Below are 20,279 nucleotides of genomic sequence, written 5' to 3' on the forward strand. Positions count from 1 at the left end.
GAAGTTTGTGCTAGAGTCCCTTGGTATGGGGTACATACAGGTTTAAATCCTGTGTTTTAACTGACTGCATTCCTGGTTACTGTAGAGGCCCAGAATAATTTTAGATTTAGTGCAATTCAGGAGAGATTGCACTACTGATTATGTTTTTAATATATTTTCTGACATTTCAAATGAGCATCACAACTATGTAGCAATATTCACAGATGGGTCTAAGCAGGGGGATTCCATTGGCTTCACTGTTGTATCCCTGATTGTGTTATTAAGATTTGGTTGTCTCCAGGCTTCACTGTCTCTGATGCCGAATTATCTCCAATCTCGAGGGTTCTGGAGCAGATGAAATGTGTCGTGCCTCTTAAATGCCTCGTCTGTTCTGACTCCCTGAGTGCCCGTAATCCTCTGCAATGCTTGTATCCTGGACACCCTTCTCCACTTACCAAGCCTGGGGAATGAGATGTCTCTCTGCTGGGTGCCAGGGTACATGGGTATTGCAGGGAGTGAAAGAATGGATGTAGCAGCCATCCCTCTGTATGCTATCACCTTGTTGTTGAGGTAAATAGTCATGTGTTGATGGGCAGAGCAGCTGCTGAAAGTGGCAGACAATATGCGGCATCTAATAAAGTCTGCAATGCGGTCACGGGTTACCTACATCCATCTACAAAGGTGGGATGAGATACTCCATACCCATCTTCACATAGACTGCAGCCATATGATGCACGGCTTCTTGCTCCAGCGAGAGGACTCTCCTATGTGTGGTGCTTGTGGTGTACAGATCACTGTGTGCCGTTTCTCCTGTTACTTTCAGTTGTATTACCTTTAAGGTAGTTACAGACTGGCTCAACCTCTTTGTAAGTGGTCAGCCAATCACATTTGTCTGTGCTGTTATTTTAGCTTCTCTGTTGTTTTACTTTAGCTTCTCTGTTGTTTTACTTTAGCTTCTCTGTTGTTTTACTTTAGCTTCTCTGTTGTTTTACTTATGTTTTAATCTCAAGTACAGCACCAGTCACCCTTTTCCCGATGTCTTACAGTGTGTAAGATAGTGACTGTGTGGGTCAACACAAGTGAGGTGGGAGTGAGTGAGTGAGTGAGTGAGTGAGTGAGTGTCATTTTATAGGTTTACTCCTCAGTGTGTGACAACATTTTAGCCATTTTCTCTACAGTCTTTTCTTTTAATATTTGTAAGGGTGCTGATAACCTCGCTGTTGAATGCCCGTAAACCCCCAAAACAAACACAACACACAAAATTTAAAAAAAAAAACTGATTTTGGAACCATCTTTGCAACACACTATGATAAATAAAACACATTAAATTCTCTACTTTCTCAGAAGAGCAAGAATAAGTAATGAGACCTTATGAAAATATTGTAGGGGACGATTGTGGGGGAAAAGGGGAGAGCGAAGCACACCTGCAGCAGCAGGTCTAGTTCAGGTGCTTGGAATACAAGTGCTCAGACAAAATTGGAGGAAGAAAGTGAATGAGAGAGAGCTAAGGGAGTGGTTGAGTGTATGTGAGATGAATATGTTATTGCATTGCCTCACTGTTTTTACTTATTTCTCTTACATTGCAGACACCTTTGTCGCAGCCTTCGTGGTCGTCACATTCTTGTTTCTGCCAGTCCACCGGACATGGCACCCATTGCTAAATCTGATCTCATGCAGGCCTTCATAGATCGCCATAAGGATTCAGACTATGGCTTCCAGCATGAATTTGAGGTATTATTAGCTTATTTTAAAAAAGTAAACGTCTTTCTAAAAAATAGTCATTAATACTGGATTAGACATTTGTTGGAAGTGCTTCAGTGGTATATAAAGAAGCTGGTGTTTCTATGAAAGCTTTATGCTGACTATAAGAATGATTTTTGTTTTTGGTAATATGCCATCTTTAATTTTTCAGCAAATTTACTGTCTAATTTCATTGCAAAAAAGGAAAACTTTTTTTACTGTTTGCAACATTGTTAGCTTTTTCTTGCTTTATAGACAGAATACTTTAATCCACTATTTAATTGTGAAAAAAATATTAAACAGGAAATGTTTACCAGAAGATTATCATTTGGTTTCAATAGTTCTCCTTGGGGGGGGGGGGGGGGGGGGGGGGAAGACTGGGTGAAATGAAAGAGGATAAGAAATGCATGATTAAGAGGGGGGAAGTTGTGAAGATAAGACAGTTTTTTAAAAAAGTGTACACCATGTACACCTGAGGATGTGTCCATAGGCCATGAAACTGACCATCTCGCATTAAACATTGTCACACAGCTGTATGCATTGTTATTTTTGCAAGATGTATTACCACAGCTGTGGATGTCCAGAGTGCAGAATTGTTTGTTTTATTTAATTATCTCAAGATAACACTGATATTTTGCTTGAAATAAATGTGCTATATCTCATAGAACCAGTATCACTTATAAACAGACCAACCAATTTGTCAAAGATAATTCATGATGTGTTAATTATACAGGGTGTTACAAAGAGGTACGGCCAAACTTTCAGGAAACATTCCTCACACACAAATAAAGAAAAGATGTTATGTGGACATGTGTCCGAAAAAGCTTAATTTCCGTGTTAGAGCTCATTTTAGTTTCCTCAGTATGTACTGTACTTCCTCGATTCACCGCCAGTTGGCCCAATTGAAGGAAGGTAATGTTAACTTCGGTGCTTGTGTTGACATGCGACTCATTGCTCTACAGTACTAGCATCAAGCACATCAGTACGTAGCATCAACAGGTTAGTGTTCATCACAAACGTGGTTTTGTAGTCAGTGCAATGTTTACAAAAGCGGAGTTGGCAGATGCCCATTTGATGTATGGATTAGCACGGGGCAATAGCCGTGGCACGGTACGTTTGTATCGAGACAGATTTCCAGAACGAAGGTGCCCTGACAGGAAGACGTTCGAAGCAATTGATCGGCGTCTTAGGGAGCACGGAACATTCCAACCTATGACTCGCGACTGGGGAAGACCTAGAACGACGAGGACACCTGCAATGGACGAGGCAATTCTTCGTGCAGTTGACGATAACCCTAATGTCAGCATCAGAGAAGTTTCTGCTGTACAAGGTAACGTTGACCACGTCACTGTATGGAGAGTGCTATGGGAGAACCAGTTGTTTCCGTACCATGTACAGTGTGTGCAGGCACTATCAGCAGCTGATTGGCCTCCAAGGGTACACTTCTGCAAATGGTCCATCCAACAATGTGTCAATCCTCATTTCAGTGCAAATGTTCTCTTTACGGATGTGGCTTCATTCCAACGTGATCAAATTGTAAATTTTCACAATCAACATGTGTGGGCTGACGAGAATCCGTACGCAGTTGTGCAATCACGTCATCAACACAGATTTTCTGTGAATGTTTGGGCAGGAATTGTTGGTGATGTCTCGATTGGGCCCCATGTTCTTCCACCTACGCACAATGGAGCACGTTATCATGATTTCATACAGGATACTCTACCTGTGCTGCTAGAACATGTGCCTTTACAAGTACGACACAACATGTGGTTCATGCACGATGGACCTCCTGCACATTTCAGTCGAAGTGTTCGTACGCTTCTCAACAACAGATTCGGTGACCGATGGATTGGTAGAGGCGGACCAATTCCATGGCCTCCACGCTCTCCTGACCTCAACCCTCTTGACTTTCATTTATGGGGGCATTTGAAAACTCTTGTCTACGCAACCCCGGTACCAAATGTAGAGACTCTTCGTGCTCATATTGTGGACAGCTGTGATACAATACGCCATTCTCCAGGGCTGCATCAGCGCATCAGGGATTCCATGCGACGGAGGGTAGATGCATGTATCCTTGCTAACGGAGGACATTTTGAACATTTCCTGTAACAAAGTGTTTGTAGTCACGCTGGTACGTTCTGTTGCTGTGTGTTTCCAATCCACGATTAATGTGATTTGAAGAGAAGTAATAAAATGAGCTCTAACATGGAAAGTAAGCTTTCCGGACACATGTCCACATAACATATTTTCTTTCTTTGTGTGTGAGGAATGTTTCCTGAAAGTTTGGCCGTACCTTTTTGTAACACCCTGTATATGAAACGTTAACTGTTTTCAGCCTAAAACACCGCCCTCTGCCCACCTCTCTTCCTTCTACCCATTGATTCTAATGTGTAGGCAGTAGACCCTGTGATATACTTTGTAAATTGTACATTTGGAACATAGTACATTTGTGAGATGGTAGTGTAGGATATTCATATGCTGTAGCTGTCATTTTATTGCAATGAAGGAAACTGGTCTGGAGTATGCTTCACACTGTATGAAGAGGATGTGCCGAAAAGAAATACCTCCAAATTTTTGATGTGAGAACTCTGAAAGATTTTAAGAGATCTGTTTGGAGAAAAACTCAACATTGTTATTTTAATAATACTTATATTCAACTGACAGATGTTTAGTCCTGGTCTCCTTCAAAATACCCTCTCCTTTATTCACACTGTTAGCCCGGAGGAGTTTCCATTTTGCCATGCAGTTCTCAGTCTCTTCTGGAATATCCTTCAGGGCCAGTGCCAAGTTTTTCTTAATGTCATCAATGGTGTCACAAGCACAAATGTTGATGTTCAAAAAAAAGAAGTCATCACATGGAATGTGGTCTGAGGATTAGGATAATGGGATAAACAGTCATCTGATTAATGAATTAACAGTACTGTCATAGTGAAGGTATAGTTGGCAAGGTGTAGCATTAGCTGCGAGTTGCACATAAAGGGAAGAAAGTAGCAGTGTGGGGGAGGGGTGGGGGAGGATGCAAATGGGAGGTAGAATGCATGCCCTACTGCTACCTGCCTTAAAAATATTGGAGCATCAAATGGCATACACCTGCAATATGAGACAAAGATTACTCATTAAGTGATGCTGCTGTTGGTAACCTAAAAGATATAACTGCTGCTTATGTTAAGACTCTCACTGCCAGTAGTGTTGTTGGTCCGTACATTGACAATGAAGTTTTCTGTGATCATGTCAATAGTTTGTCCACTTCAGATTTATGAATGTAGCTGTAATGAGGAGGCTGGGAATATTCTTCTTTTGTAAATTTTGTTTTACTGTAGTGCAAATCAGATAGACTATGTTTCAATAAGGTTTAAGTAAGGAGATAATCTAAGAACTGAGTGCTCATTTATGGTGAGTATAGGATTAGTTTCAAATCTTTTGAACCTTTCCTTGTTGAGTTTAATAATACTGCATAATTCTGATTTTTATGTAACTTCATGAAACAACACACATTTTTGTGAAAGCCATTTAATTATTTCAGCATTGCAAACAGATGATAGGGTGTTCCAAATAAGTATGGGCACTGACAACAGCTCCATCAAAAAACTAAAGAATGGCTTACCACAAGGATCAGTGCTCGCACCACTGCTGTTTAGCCTCTATATTGCAGACCTGCCAGAAACACAATCAAGAAAGTTCGGGTATGCTGACGATTGGGCCCTCGCTACAAGATGTAGCACAATCGAAGCATCTGAGGACATCCTAATGAAAGACCTGAAGATAATGGGTGGATATTTCCGTAAGTGGAGACTTCAACCAAATGCTTCCAAAACAGAGGTTAGTTGCTTCCATCTCAACAACAAACTCGCTGGAAAGGAACTCGACATTCGATTTGAAAACACCATTCTCGGGCACAGTAAAACTCCGAAGTACTTGGGCACGACGCTGGACAGAACACTATTTTTTAAAGAGCACCTAACAAAGACCGCCGAAAAATTAAAGACAAGGAACAACATTATTCAAATGCTCTGTGGTACTACGATTTGGCTAAACAGCCCAAATGTAAAAAAAAGGTGGATGTCCAGTTGCATAACACTCTAAGGATGATTTCTGGAGTAATTAAACCCACTCCAATGCAATGGCTCCCAATATTAAGACACATCCCGCCGCTACACCTGCGACGTACTGATGCCCTTGTATGTGAATACAAAAACATCATGGTAAATCAAAGCCTGCCAATCCACCACGACACTAACGCTAATAGGCTTCAATCTAGGAACCTGCCAACAAGAACAGCAAGGACCTGTGTACAAGAAGGTTTCAGTATCACAAACACATGGTCTGAAAAATGGAACGCATAGCAAAATCATAACATGCCTTGCATCACACAAAAGCCACCTGGTTTTGACCTACCATGCAAAACGGGGTCCACTCTAAATAGGATTCGAACCTGTCATGGCAGATGGTGCTTACTCCCTGTATAAATGGGGTAAAATACCACCCCTCAGTGTGACTGCGGAGAAAATCAGACCATCAGCCACATTGTTGAAGAGTGTTCCAGAAGAGCCTATAATGGAAGCCCCAACGACTTCCTGTTCGCAACTCCAAACTTGGTAGATTATATTAATAGACTTGATGTTTGTTTGTAATCCTTAAACTTTGTTATATTAGTGATGTTTGTTTGCAATTATTAATGTTTGTTATATTAGTGATTTGTCTGTTTCTTTCTTATGTGCCTGTATTACCATACGATAAATAAAAATAAAATAATGATGAGAATGCAAAGACAGAACTGACACTATCCCTTCAGGATAGGGGCAGTTCTAGTACAAATTCATGAAGGTACTAGAAAGGTGATAGCTTATACTCCCAGAATATTCTCCAAGTTTGAGATGAACAACTTTATAACTGAAAAAGTGTGCCTTGCAGTTGTTTGGGCCCTCAGCATGATGCACCTGTATTATTTGGCAAACTCTTCACTGTTGGTGATGGATCTCATTGTCTGTGCTGGCTGACTAATGTGAATGAACCGTTCAGGTTGAATGGCAGATTGGGCACTGAGACTTCAGGAGTACATCATGATGATAGTATGCAGAAACAGACACAAACACAAAGACACTGACTGCCTTTCAAGGAATTCTTTAGCAGAACACAGCAGTGTGGATGAAATCTGTCATTGCTGCATTAAATGACATTGTTTCTTAACAGAGGGTTAATCCAGTGTTGCTGAAAACTGTAGAAGTCAGAAGTGGTTGCTTGTCACCCCAGCTCATCTGCGGCTGGCAATTCTGAAGTATTTTCATGATACTTCTACATCTGGCCACCTGGGATTGTGACAAATCTAGACAGAGGTATCACTGGTCAGGTCTCTACCGATCTGTTAGATGCTATGTAAGGGATCAAGACGTTTCCATGGAATTACTACATGCCAAGTCTGGATAGTCATACACCTTACAAATGGACGACTTCATCAGTCAAATGAAAGACACTATGTAAATCACTGTAAGGAGTCTCAATGATGGAAGTCCATGCTGCAGTTACCTCCGGAGCATCTAGTACCAATCTTGCACTGACAACCTCACCTGCTGTGCTGTCACCAAATCTGTGCCACTTGCCGAAGCTCCAGAAATTGCAAAGTTCTCTGTGGAAGACCTCATTTTGAAGCATGGAGCATCCCATTTGATGATCTCTGATCATGTAAAAAAAATTCAGTCCTTGTTACTTTGCTAATAATTCGTGTAAAAATCCCCCAGGAGACTACATGCCTGTTTGAGTTTAAAAGGAGAAACTTCTGCATTTCTTTCCCCCTCTGCAATTTCTTTTAACCATTATATGACAATTGTGTGTGTGTGTGTGTGTGTGTGTGTGTGTGTGTGTGTGTGTGTGTGTGTGCGTGTGTGCGCCCTTCCTCAAATTCCTACTTGTTTAATGGAAAAATTGTTATAGATCTAATTTGAAACTTTACAGATTTAAGTGATAGTTTAAATATTGGTTTTTATATTTCAGCTTCTTCCAGATAGATTTGCTGACAGAACAACAAGACATTCAGAAGCTAGGGAGAACATGTACAAGAATCGGTATCCAGATATAAAAGCTTATGATCAGACAAGAGTTCGCCTGTCTCAGATTGATAGTATAGTAGGTTCAGATTATATCAATGCAAATTTTGTTGTTGGCTACAAAGAAAGAAAGAAGTTCATCTGTGCTCAGGGTAAGTTCAAATAAGTCTTGTCTAATGAATGTTAACTGTGTAGAGTCCATTAAGGAATGCTAACGACATTCTGTAGCTACTACTACTACTACTACTACTACTCTGAAACTTTTGTACTCCGCCGCCCCCCCCCCCCCCAAAAAAAAAAAAAAAAAAAAAAGTTCTTTTTAGCTGCCCTACTAATTTTTCAAATGATTCAAGGAGTAAGGATAACAACTCGCCAAGTAGTGGAAGTGTTGAGTTTTCAAAAGGCGCAAGGCTGAGAACTTCGTTGGCCTGTGGACTAATCCTTTTATGACTTGTAGAGCATGCATGTGCGCTCTCTCTCTCTCTCTCTCTCTCTCTCTCTCTCTCTCTCTCTCTCTCTCTCTCTCTCTCACACACACACACACACACACACACACACACACAAAACTAAACTACCGGCAAAATTGTACAGGTGTGAGTTTATGTATGTACGTATGTGTATGTGTACTCTGTAGTTCTAAATAGGAGTCATCCATAAGCTAGCAAAGTTCTCTGTCTTGTTTATGTATCTTTTAGTGACTGAGTGCTTCTAGTATTCTGTGACATGTTATCTTTACCCTTAAAATTATTGACATTCCACCAAAACTTTGCATTAACATATTTATGATATACTTCTTTGTTGTTCATGATATAAGACATTTAAAAATTATTACGTTAGTGCTCACACTTAGTATGTCAGTTACAAATCAAAACTTATCATTAATATGATTTTAGGAAGTAGTCCCACAAGTTTGTCATCAGTGTGTCATGTGTAATTTGGGAAACTGCAAGTTGAATGTTGTCTGCAGGGTGATTTTTGCTAAATGGAGACAAACTGCGGGAATCCCTGAAAGGGTAAGGAGCAGAAAAGGTCATGTGGACATATGGTCGGAAATCCATTGCAAGGGAGGTACACCATTTGAAGGTGGAGACAAAAGATCTTTGACAGTGTATATTTAAGTGATTAAAAACAAACACAAGAACACACCAGGCAAGTGAGAATGTTGTGTTCATACTACTGTTGTACTAGCATGGGGGCAGCAAAACATGGGCACCGTTTCGGCTGCAGTGTGTGGTTGGGGTAGATGTTGTCGAGGTGTCTCAGCACGGAAATGTGAAAATTACATGGAGCTCTATCATGTAGTAGAACATTACCTATGTACTATGAAAGGCACATGTTCCAGCAGGGGAGGCACGTTCACCTCCAGGAAGTGCAGATATACCTCATGTGTGAGGCATAGTAGAAGACTGAGTGGTCCCACAAGGAAGTCGCCAGTAATCTGCACCCACACATTGTGGCTGAACCCATTTTGATGGTTCACTGCCACAATGCCACTAAAAACTAGTGCAGAAAGAACATTCAAACCTGCTTCGTGTGTTCTTGTGTCTGCTTTCAGTCAGTGCTGTCAAAGATCTATTGTCTCCACATTCAAGTTGGTATACCTCCCTTGGAACAAATTTCTGGCCATTTGATCTCTTCTTCTTCTCCTTCGTCCCCCCCCCCCCCCCCCTCCCAAAAAAAAAAAAAAAAAAAAAAAATCACAATTGTGGTTTATTGTATCGGGACATTGCAGCTCGCGTTGGTCGAGATCCAATGACTGTTAGCAGAATATGGAATATGGAATCGGTGGGTTCAGGGGGGTAATACGGAATGCCATGTTGGATCCCAATGGCCTTGTATCACTAGCAGTCAAGATGACAGGCATCTTATCTGCATGGCTGTAACGGATCATGCAGCCACGTCTCGATCCCTGAGTCAACAGATGGGGACGTTTGTAAGACAACAACCATCTGCACGAACAGTTTGAAGACATTTGCAGCAGCATGGACTATCAGCTCAGAGACCATGGCTGCGGTTCCCCTTGACACTGCATCACAGACAGGAGCGCTTACGATGGTGTACTCAATGACGAACCTGGGTGCACGAATGGCAAAACGTCATTTTTTTTTTCGGATGAATCCAGGTTCTGTTTACAGCATCATGATGGTCGCATCCGTGTTTGGCAACATCGCTGTGAACGCACATTGTTAGCGTGTATTCGTCCTCGCCATACTGGCGTATCACCTGGCGTGATGATATGGGGTGCCATTTGTTACACGTCTCAGTCACCTCTTGTTCGCATTGACGGCACTTTGAACGGTGGACGTTACATTTCAGATGTGTTACGACCCGTGGCTCTACCCTTCATTCGATCCCTGCGAAACCCTACATTTCAGCAGGATAATGCACGACCGCATGTTGCAGGTCCTGTACGGGCCTATCTGGATACAGAAAATGTTCGACTGCTGCCCTGGCCAGCACATTCTCCAGATCTATCACCAATTGAAAATGTCTGGTCAATGGTGGCCTAGCAACTGGCTCATTACAATACGCCAATCACTACTCTTGATGAACTGTGGTATCGTGTTGAAGCTGCATGGGCAGCTGTACCTGTACACGCCATCCAAGCTCTGTTTAACTCAATGCCCAGGCGTATCAAGGCCATTATTATGGCCAGAGGTGGTTGTTCTGGGTACTGATTTCTCAGGATCTATGCACCCAAGTTGCGTGAAAATGTAATCACATGTCAGTTCTAGTATAATATGTTTGTCCAATGAATACTCGTTTATCATCTGCATTTCTTCTTGGTGTAGCAGTTTTGATGGCCAGTAGTGTAGTTTGACAGTGGGCCGATGTGATGGCCTACAGGCTCAGCATGAGCACTTCAGAAACGGCATGACTTGTCAGGTGTTCAAGAAATGCTGTGGTGAACATCTTCAACACATGGTGAAATCAAGGTGAAACCACGTCCAGACGTCGTGGGGTTGGACAGCCACCCCTCATTACAGATGTCGGACGTCATAGGCTGGGCAGACTGGCAAAACAGGACAGGTGGTGAACTGTGGCCGAACTAATGTCAGACTGTTGGACAGAGAGCAAGTGTGTCTGAACACACAGTGCACTGAACACTCCTAATGATGGGCCTCGGCAGGTGACGACCCATATGTGTGCCAGTGTTAACACCACAATGTCAGTGGCAGTTATGGTTGAAATGGGCATGTGATCATTGGCACTGGACAGTGATGATGCAGTGCCAGAGTGTTGCATGTTCTGATGAATCCCGATGCCTTCTTCAGCATGCCAATGGGAGCGCATGAATCCGTCTTCCAAGGGAGCAGCTCCTTGACACCTGTACTGTGGGACGGAGACAAACTGGCAGCAGCTCCGTTGTGATCTGGGGAACATTCACGTGGACATCCATGGTTCCAATGGCCAAGGAATGTTGTACACTGGTTGCAGACCCCATACACCCTTTCAAGATGATCATGTTGACCTATGGTAGTGGCATTTCACATTAAGATAATGCACCATGTTACAATGACAGGAGTGTGATGAAGTTGTTCAGGGGAGCACAGTAGTGAGTTCCAGTTGACCTGTTGGCCCTCTAACTCACCAGATGTGAATACGATCGAACACATCTGGGACGTGATTGAACATGTCATCAGAGCTCATTGTGCACTCCCCAGAATTTAGGGGAATTAGGTGATTTGCATTTGCAGATATGGTGCTAACTCGATCCAGCGACCTACTGAGGCCTCACTGCTTCCATGCCACAACTTGTCATTGTTGTTATTGTGCCAAAAGTGGACATACTGGCTATTAGGTAGGTGATCATAATGTTCTGCTGATCAGTGTATGTAAGCTACTAAACAGCATTTCCATTTTCCGCTTTGGCTATTAGTGTAATATTTATTTCAGTGGAGACTGGAAAAAGATGTGATGCATATTGATGAAGAAAAGTATGTGAAATATGAGAGAGATTGATTTGTAAGATGTTTACTTATATAGATTTTAGAAAGTAACTGAAGTACTGTGCATTGCAAGTAATTTTCTTTCTCACAGTTTTCTAAAATGCACATGAACCTCTGATGTTATCAGTTTTTCACTGTGCTTTATGTGTAGTTAAATAGTGTTACCAAAATTAGACAGTAATATCCTTATATTTTGTGTACATCTCAGGGCCAATGGACAACACCGTATGCGATTTTTGGCGGATGATATGGGAACAACATTTAGAACTGATTTTGATGCTTACAAATTTGGAAGAGTATAGTAAAACAAAGTGTGCAAAATATTGGCCTGATTCAATGGATGGAGAGAAGATCTTTGGTGACATCAGTGTAGCACATGTTCATGAGAAGAGATACTCTGGTAAGTTTAAACTCTTACTTGGCATTGGTATTTTCAGTATATCAGATTTGTTTTACTGTCTCCATATGCTGTTGCAGTGTGTTGTCCACTTCTTGGATTTGACAGTGCAGTAGTTACTTTTTTTTTTTCAATATTTCCAAGGGAATCCCCATTACCAAAGGAGTGTCATTAATGTAAAAATAATTTCATATTATTTCATGGTGAATGTAGTGTGTTTTATTTTGTAAATAAATCTTATCATTGTTATATCATGCATTGCTTCAATTTCATTATTCCTTCATAGATAATATTTTTTCTGAAGTGTGAGTTGTCAGTACAAAAATAACTGAAACTTAGCCTGAAAGTTAAACAAAGAAAAATTTCAGCTCAAGTTCATTACATTCTCTCAAAACGGATTTAGTCAACTTCAATCAAATGTTATCAGGGTTACCACAAGTTCTGGAAATCAGGGAAATATCAGGGAATTTCAAACGCCTCAGGGGAATTTGAAAAAAAATTAGGAAAAATCTCATTTTTGTCTCAGTAGATAAAATTGTTTGTTTACTGATATGTCATGCTTCTCATCACTGGCTGGGTGCAGCGGAGTATGTGCGCTGCTTCCCTGCTCTCTGATTCTTACTGCTTCTCCCCTTTCCACCCATCCCCTCAGCTTGCAGTTAGTGTTGCCACTTCTTGCTTCTAACCTGGCAGCTGCAGATGAGAGGCAGGGAGGCATGAGGAGTGGTTTGTTTGGATCTGATTCTCAGAGATTGTTCATACAGCTGCCGGAGACAATGGTCATGTGTGCACGAGTTGAGTTTGAGTGATTGTGTGAATGTGTGTGCACTCTCGTTTTCTGACAAAGGCTATGGCCAAAAATTTAGTTATGAGAGTGTGATTGTCTTTTCTACGTGCCTGACTCGGCTCAGCGATCCTCATTAGTATTGATTCTCAGAGTATTTGTGCAAGTTATCTGTTGTGTGGGTGATCACTGCAGTCTGATTTCATCAACATGATGTCTGTGACATGTGAATAGCTGGCCACATGAGTGGACTTCCATGGCGGGCCAAAAGCACAGGCCATTTCTGTGGGTATCTCTAACGGATTGGGCCTGCCGATCTGAAGTCCATAGTTTCCCAATAATGTGCGGGCGCTGCCAGTCAGATTTAGTCTCACCGATCTGCCCACACGCTGGGTCTGTGTGTGTGTGTGTGTGTGTGTGTGTGTGTGGCGTAATGCAGAAGATTTTCATGATTTATCCATGGACCCAGGACTGTGGTGCTCCTTGGCAGACCAAAGGCCACAGGCGATGGATTTCAGGAATTGCGACTGTCTCACAGGAAGTACATTGTACCGTGTGGCGTTTTATAGAGATTTTATTTATTCAAGTACATCTTGGCACTTCAAAAGTGGTTTGTATTTTAGAAAGTACAGATGATAAGAAGAAGAAAATTGTGGCAGTTGCTGGCTGTTTATATGCTCTGTACTCATGTATTTCTTGAAAGAAAAATCACATGACACCTGTAGAATAATAGACATAACACAGTTAATAATAACTGACAATAACAAACATAGTAGAACCAACATTTTATTGGTGGTCACCTATACTGTTGGTTTACACAATTGTTCCCCATCATATACATTTCTTTCAAGAGGCCTACTTTTTTCTGAGGTTATTTCTGAAAGCAGTGAAGGTATTTTAAATGTCTTGCGACTCCAATGAAATGTGTATTTTTGTCACCAAATGTGTTTCACTTTATTGAAATAAAATAACATCAGTGGTCTTAATGAAACATATATACCATTTCGCTTGCTTTCTCCATTGAAAAACAGTTTATTACACAAGATGTTGATGTTAGTACTTAAGATTTTTAGTCACACATTTAGAGATTCAGAAGTCCTTACATTTTTTTGTCAACTTGAGATCTCAAAATTTGTCAGGGAAAAATGCTAAAACTTGTCTGGAAATCAGGGAAATATCAGGGAATTTCATTTGGGGAAACTTGTGGAAACCCTGGTTATATTAGTGTAATAGATATCCATGATACAAAAGATAATCAGAAAAAACATCAATTTATCTACAGATGAATTTGTGTTACATACACACACCTAACAAATCAGAAAATATTGTAAGCTTAGGGGAGAGGAAAGGATTGTGGCAGCTGGGAGAGGGTTTTTTTGTGGGGGGGGGGGGGGGGCGCAATCAGGGGTCAGGGCATGTGGAACTGTTGAGAACTAAGAGAAATATCTCTCAATCATATTGGCAAAATATGGGTACAGGTCAATTCCAATAAGTCATCTAACAGAGTAGAGAGATACAAGAGAAAGAGATGAGAGCAGGAAGAGAAGTGCAGTGTCTGAACAAGAGAGTAGTGGGGATGCAGAAATGGAGGATAGTGCTACAGGGATCATTCCTACCTACTCAGTTCAAATGGGATGATGGGGTTGTTGGTGTTGGGGGTATCCAGATGGCATGGGTTTTGATGCAGCTTTTGAAGTAATTGGTGGTACAGTGTGTAACCTGTGCAGCGGTCAAGTAATTAATGTTTTGGTTAGCCACTGTTTAGTGGTAGCCATTAACATGTCTATAGTGCCGATTAGTTGTTGAACCTAAAAAGAAACCTCCACAATTATTGCAGTATGGGTAGTATATCAGGGTGTATACGACCCGGGACAACTGGGAGAAACCCAGGAATTTTTTTCGTCCGGGAGAAAACCGGGAAAAGCGCAGGAATTTTTTAGAATTCTGGGAATTTTTCAGTGTTTCAATTTTCAGTTAAATTTTTGTAATTTTGACTGCTAAGAACTGATGTCTAACAAAGAATATTACTGTATCCTGCTGTTGCAGAATTTGACTGCAGCAGTAGAACATAAGCAAGAGAAAAAAATATAGTAAAACTTAAGTTGCAAAGGAAATGCTCCATTTACAACAAAACACACTGCACACGCAAGCGTCTGCCAACAGCAAAATGCGTTGAAGGCATCAGGACGAAAGACTATGCAGTACTTCATAACAACAAACTGCTTGGATGAGTATGACGTCACAACTGTTTACATTAGCTTCGTTAGAACAGTTGTCAGTGGGCTCATGCACCTGCGCAGTTGAGTCGCGTATGAACAGTACATTCTCCTGCTTCTGGCTACTTGAAGTGTGTCTGTTGGCTGTATCGGCTGTAACAGTAAGCCAGATGGTACCCAGAAAACTTTTCTGGCATGCGTTGTTTACGTTTAGTTATTTTGCTGTTTCCTCTTTGTTTACAGCTCTCACTTCAAATGAAAACAAAATGGATTTCTGCGGCTCGGAGCCATCAATTGTATTAAAATATATTCGCATAATTATGGAAGGCTAAAATGCGTTATTAGTTTCAGTATTTTTATTTTATTTTATTTCTAGGTTTTTGACAGTCAAACATTAATCGCTTTGCAGAACAATGAAGTTATTTTCGTCTGTTTGCTAAAGAAATTTGGCTGTTATTAATCTTTTCTGCTGAGGCAGTCAATTTATTTGAAACAAATTGTTTCATTCTAAACTATTGGTTAGTTTCAACTGTTTCCTAGATATCAAGCACACATTTTCATCGTCTTGAATGTATGGCATTATGCTGCAATAAAGAACCAAACACGAGATAATGCAATACTGGTACTCCAAAAAAATTTACATCCCGAAAACCACACTGAAACTCTTAATAGGTTGGGGTCTACTTCATTGTGAATCTTGACATACAAATGTGCACTTTAAGCCGAATTATGTATTTTAGGATGGTTTACAAAATTCTGATGTTCTTGGAGTATCATCTGATGTTCTGTTTCTTTTATGAAGTAATGTTAGATCTCTTAATGTTTTAAACGTACAAACATATAGGCTTCCTACGTCGTCATAGCTGCGCACACGCAGTAACGACTGTTGTTTGGTGGTCAATGGCAACTGCTGAAATGAACCTGTTTCTAATAGCTTAAGGGAAAATATTGAGAATGGTGGTTTGAAAAGCGTCACTTTCAATATAAATTTCCTTTTACGCAAGATTAATTATGTTGTGTATGAGGATGTGTGATGATCAGCCACGTAGAAGAATTTTGAGCCCAGAAGACCAGACATTTATTTCATTATTAAAAATTTTACTTGCATATTTGTGTGATGTATCGTAAAGTGTAGCACACGTAAGAGAAGACCTATTTATAAGTGAACACTTAGCTTTTCTGGTGACTCATTGATCTTTGAGACCAGTATTATACATGAAAGTGTAGCTTTTTTTGTAGCCACACTTGCATATTAATTTATACCATTAACTTTTCGTACTTGTGTGTTCGTACTACTTAACAGTGATGCTGTTGACTGACCACATCATGTGTTTTATGTTCTGAGTATCTGCTTTCACTGGCTGGCAGGATCACGTGATATGAGCTATGATTGGCTTATAAAAGCACATCACAATCACGATTTCAAAGTTTTGGAAACTTAACGTACTGTATTTGGTGGAATTCGAATGTATACTTTTGTAATATGAAAATATGCAGCATACTTGTTGCTGCACATGAAATATCCTTTCTTTTTTTCTGCTCGCAGTCGTTAACTAATGTGCCGAGAGGTTCAAGCCAGTGCATAAAACCTTAACCCTTTAAAGGATTGATAAGTTTTACAGTTCTGAGGGAAAGTATACTGTCACTTAACAGGGATTGGATTGGATTGTTTGGGTAGGAGACCAGACAGCGAGGTCATTGGTCCGTCAGATTAGGTAAGGACGGAGAAGGAAGTCGGCCATGCCCTTTCAAAGGAATCGTCCTGGCATTTGCCTGGAACGATTTAGAGAAATTACAGAAAACCTAAATCAGGATGGCCGGATGCGGGATTGAACCGTCGTCCTCCAGAATGGGAGTCCAGTGTGCTAGCCACTGTGCCACCTCACTTAATACTTAAGAGGGAAATAGTGTATTTTCATCTGGGAGAAAGTGTATTTTATCTGTGAAATCTGGGAAAAATCCAGGATTTTATTTTTTCCTTGTCCACCTATACACCCTGTGCATTATATAGCTGTTTCATATGCAAGTCTATCTTTGATGGGATAGGAAATTCCTGTAACTTGAGTGAGTAGGGGGCAGTGCATGGACATAAACACTATCTGATCAAAATTATCCGGTCACCCAGTTAAGAACATTTTTCCACATGAGTGACTTTTCATTTGGCACCCTCCTCTACCTCCACTCCCTCTTTTCTCCCTCGTACACTTACGTCCATTTCAGTTTTCACTGTTAATACTGATATGTACTGTATGCAAATTTTGCAGTTGGGTGCCCCTGGCATCCCTCTCAGCTCGTCACCCTACGGTTGTTACTAATTGTAACACATCCTGTTCAGAAATCTCAGTTGTGGCACATTCGGTGCAGGTCTCCGGTTTTCGCCGCAAGCAGCTTGTCCTTAAACCCGCACTGTGGGCACCCCAGTGTAATGTGGAATTGACCACTGCATGTCATGAGTGGCAGACCCACCAGTATAAAAGTAAAAACTTTTCTAAAGCTGCCGAAGTCGACAACAGGTGATGTGATGGTGAAGTGATATGTGAAGGAACAGGCCCAGCTAAGCCAGGTTCAGGTAGACCTCATGTAGTGGCAGACAAGGACCATCTACTATTGCAGTGTGTAGTTGTAAAAAATCACATGAAATCAGCAGGAGAAATCAGTCAAGAGTTCCAAAGTGCTACCGGCAGCCCAGATACCACCATGATTGTGCATAGGGAGTTAAGAAGAGTGAAGAACAATCACCGGGCAGCTCCTCATAAGCTACACATTTCTGTAGTCAATGCTGAGGCTTGTGGTGGTATGAAGAGTGACTTCACTGGACAGTGGATGACTGGAAATGAGTTTGTTGGAGTGATGGATGACTCATGCTATATACTGTAGCAATCCAATGGAAGGGTTTGGGTTTGGCAAATACCTGGAGAAAGTTACCTGCTGTCATCCATAGCACCAACAGTGAAGTACAGAGCAGGTGGTGTTAAGATGTAGAGGTGTTTCTTGTGGTATTATTGCATTTGAGAAAACACTAAATGCAGAAGGTTAAAAACACATTCTGCAGCTTTGCATACTGTGTACATTAGAGGAACAGTTCAGAGGTGATGATTGATTATCTCAAACAATGGAAAATCCAGGATCGAATAACAATAATATAATGAAAAGGTTGACGGTTACTCACCATGTAGAGGAGACTTTTTTGGCCTAAAGACCTACTTTGAAAAATAGAAAACACACACACACACACACACACACACACACACACCCTTACCTGTCTCCTACATTGTTCAGTCAACTGCCAGCACTTTACTGGCCCATGGCCAGTGTACTGGGTTGAGGTGGCGGTGTGGGGTGGAATGGGATGAGGGGATGGAGAGAGGCAGGAGGCAGGGAGGGCATTGGTGGGAAGCATCTAGTGGCGGGACCTATCTGTGTGCTAGCTGGGTGCAGGTAGAAGGGGCAGGTGGCAGATGACTGGGCACGTGATTAGTTAGAATAGCAACTTCACTCTGGATTCCAATCTCAAACAACACTACCCTCTCTGATTTCAGTTCTTGAGGAATATTGGGCTGCCATTCCTTGCAGATATTCAGATACCTCATTGAAAGCATCTGCAGCAGAGTTCAAGCCATCATAAAGGCAAAATGTTGATACACCCTATGGTAATGTCCACTAATAGGTATCTGAATGCTATTGATCAATAAAATAACACCCACAACCACGTGTGTGTGTGTGTGTGTGTGTGTGTGTGTGTGTGTGTAAAAAGTAATCTATATTACTAAACAATTATCTCAGGGCACGGGACCTGACCCTTTAAAAATCTAAACTGTCATCATAATCTACTCATTAAGATGTACAATCTGTTATGTAAGAGCGTGGTGGACGTTACAAACAGATGGTAAAAGATACTGCCTTAGTTCTTTCACAATCCAACAGCGGGAACCTTTGTCCTTCATGCACTGTGTATAAAAATGAGCTTTCTTGGATTTCTTGACTGAGATACACAAGAAGAGACAGGAACATCACATTTATCAAAAATATTTGGTGCTGACTACCAAAAGTTAGTTAATTGACAGAAATGAAGATTGCGTACTGTAGGAGGAGAATGATCCGAAGCACCGCAACAGGCTTTGCAGTGATTGGAAAAAGGGGAAAGGTGTGCAGGTACAGGATTGGCCCTTGCAGTCACCTGACACTAATCATACTGAAAATGTATGGCCTTACATCAAAAAGAAGTTGCAAGGAAAAAAGATCTTCTCTTTGAAACAGTTGTCGACACAAATTCAATGAACTTGGATGTGCAGGCAATGAAAACAATGAAAAGTGAATAAACACTTCTTCTTAAAATTGTAATAGGAGGAACTAGTACTAAAACAGTGGAGTTAACACAGCTGATTTTGTGTTAAATATTAACGTGTTAGTGAATTTCTAACTAATTTGTAAAGTTCTCTTACTAATTATTGCCTTTGACAATAGGTGATAAGTCAGTAGGAAAATAACAGATTTTGATCATTTGAAAGAACAAAACAAATGAGTACAATGAAAAGAATAAGTTTTCTTAGCATTGTGCCTGTCTGAAACTCTAATGCTTACTCTGTGTTGCGAGTTGCAATCAATCCTTTCCGTATTGTTGTTGTTCTAACCTGGTCTTTCCATTGTTTTAGTTTAAACAAAACACTTTGATAGTAAAGCAGTCTATAGCAGAAGAAAATTAGTTTTTTTTCCTCTGATTATGAAATATGCTTCATGGAATAAGATATTAAAAATTAAGATGTTTACATGAGACATATTTAAATTGTCTCATTCCTAAAGAGCCCTGCATGTACCATGACTGGCAACAAACAAGTTCTGCAAAACAAAAATTTATTGATAGAGATTTATTTCACTGCTTCTCTGTGGCAAAATGGGCACCGTTCATAGTGACTGGCATAGGTTATGTTGTGAATGTGTGATGTAAGAAATATGTTAATATATATTGGTCTTCAAATAATATCCCTAATCCACAGTCGGTGAAGGTGACGTTTGATTCTGTAATTTTGTTTTGCTGTTCTTTTCCATCTTTTATTTTCTCTCTGTAATGAATATAATTTGCAGGAACAGACATTGGGTAATTTTTGTAGCTGACATAGATAAAGGTATCAGTTAAAGGAAGCAAGTTTTTGGTATTATCTTTAGTGCAGCACC

The 20,279-nt window shown here is 40.8% G+C and overlaps 1 protein-coding gene across 1 annotated transcript in view; it reads left to right on the forward strand.

Moving 5' to 3' along the window:
* Positions 1–20,279, forward strand: part of LOC126249038 (tyrosine-protein phosphatase 69D) — a 388,523-nt gene that overhangs the window by 260,948 nt on the left and 107,296 nt on the right. Inside the window, exons 15-17 of the mRNA XM_049950657.1 lie at positions 1,566–1,710; positions 7,708–7,912; positions 11,919–12,110. Of these exons, the coding sequence (XP_049806614.1) occupies positions 1,566–1,710; positions 7,708–7,912; positions 11,919–12,110 (542 nt within the window). The remainder of the gene's footprint in view (positions 1–1,565; positions 1,711–7,707; positions 7,913–11,918; positions 12,111–20,279) is intronic.

The sequence above is a fragment of the Schistocerca nitens genome, chromosome 3, assembly GCF_023898315.1.
Source record: "Schistocerca nitens isolate TAMUIC-IGC-003100 chromosome 3, iqSchNite1.1, whole genome shotgun sequence".
NCBI classification, from domain to species: domain Eukaryota; kingdom Metazoa; phylum Arthropoda; class Insecta; order Orthoptera; family Acrididae; genus Schistocerca; species Schistocerca nitens.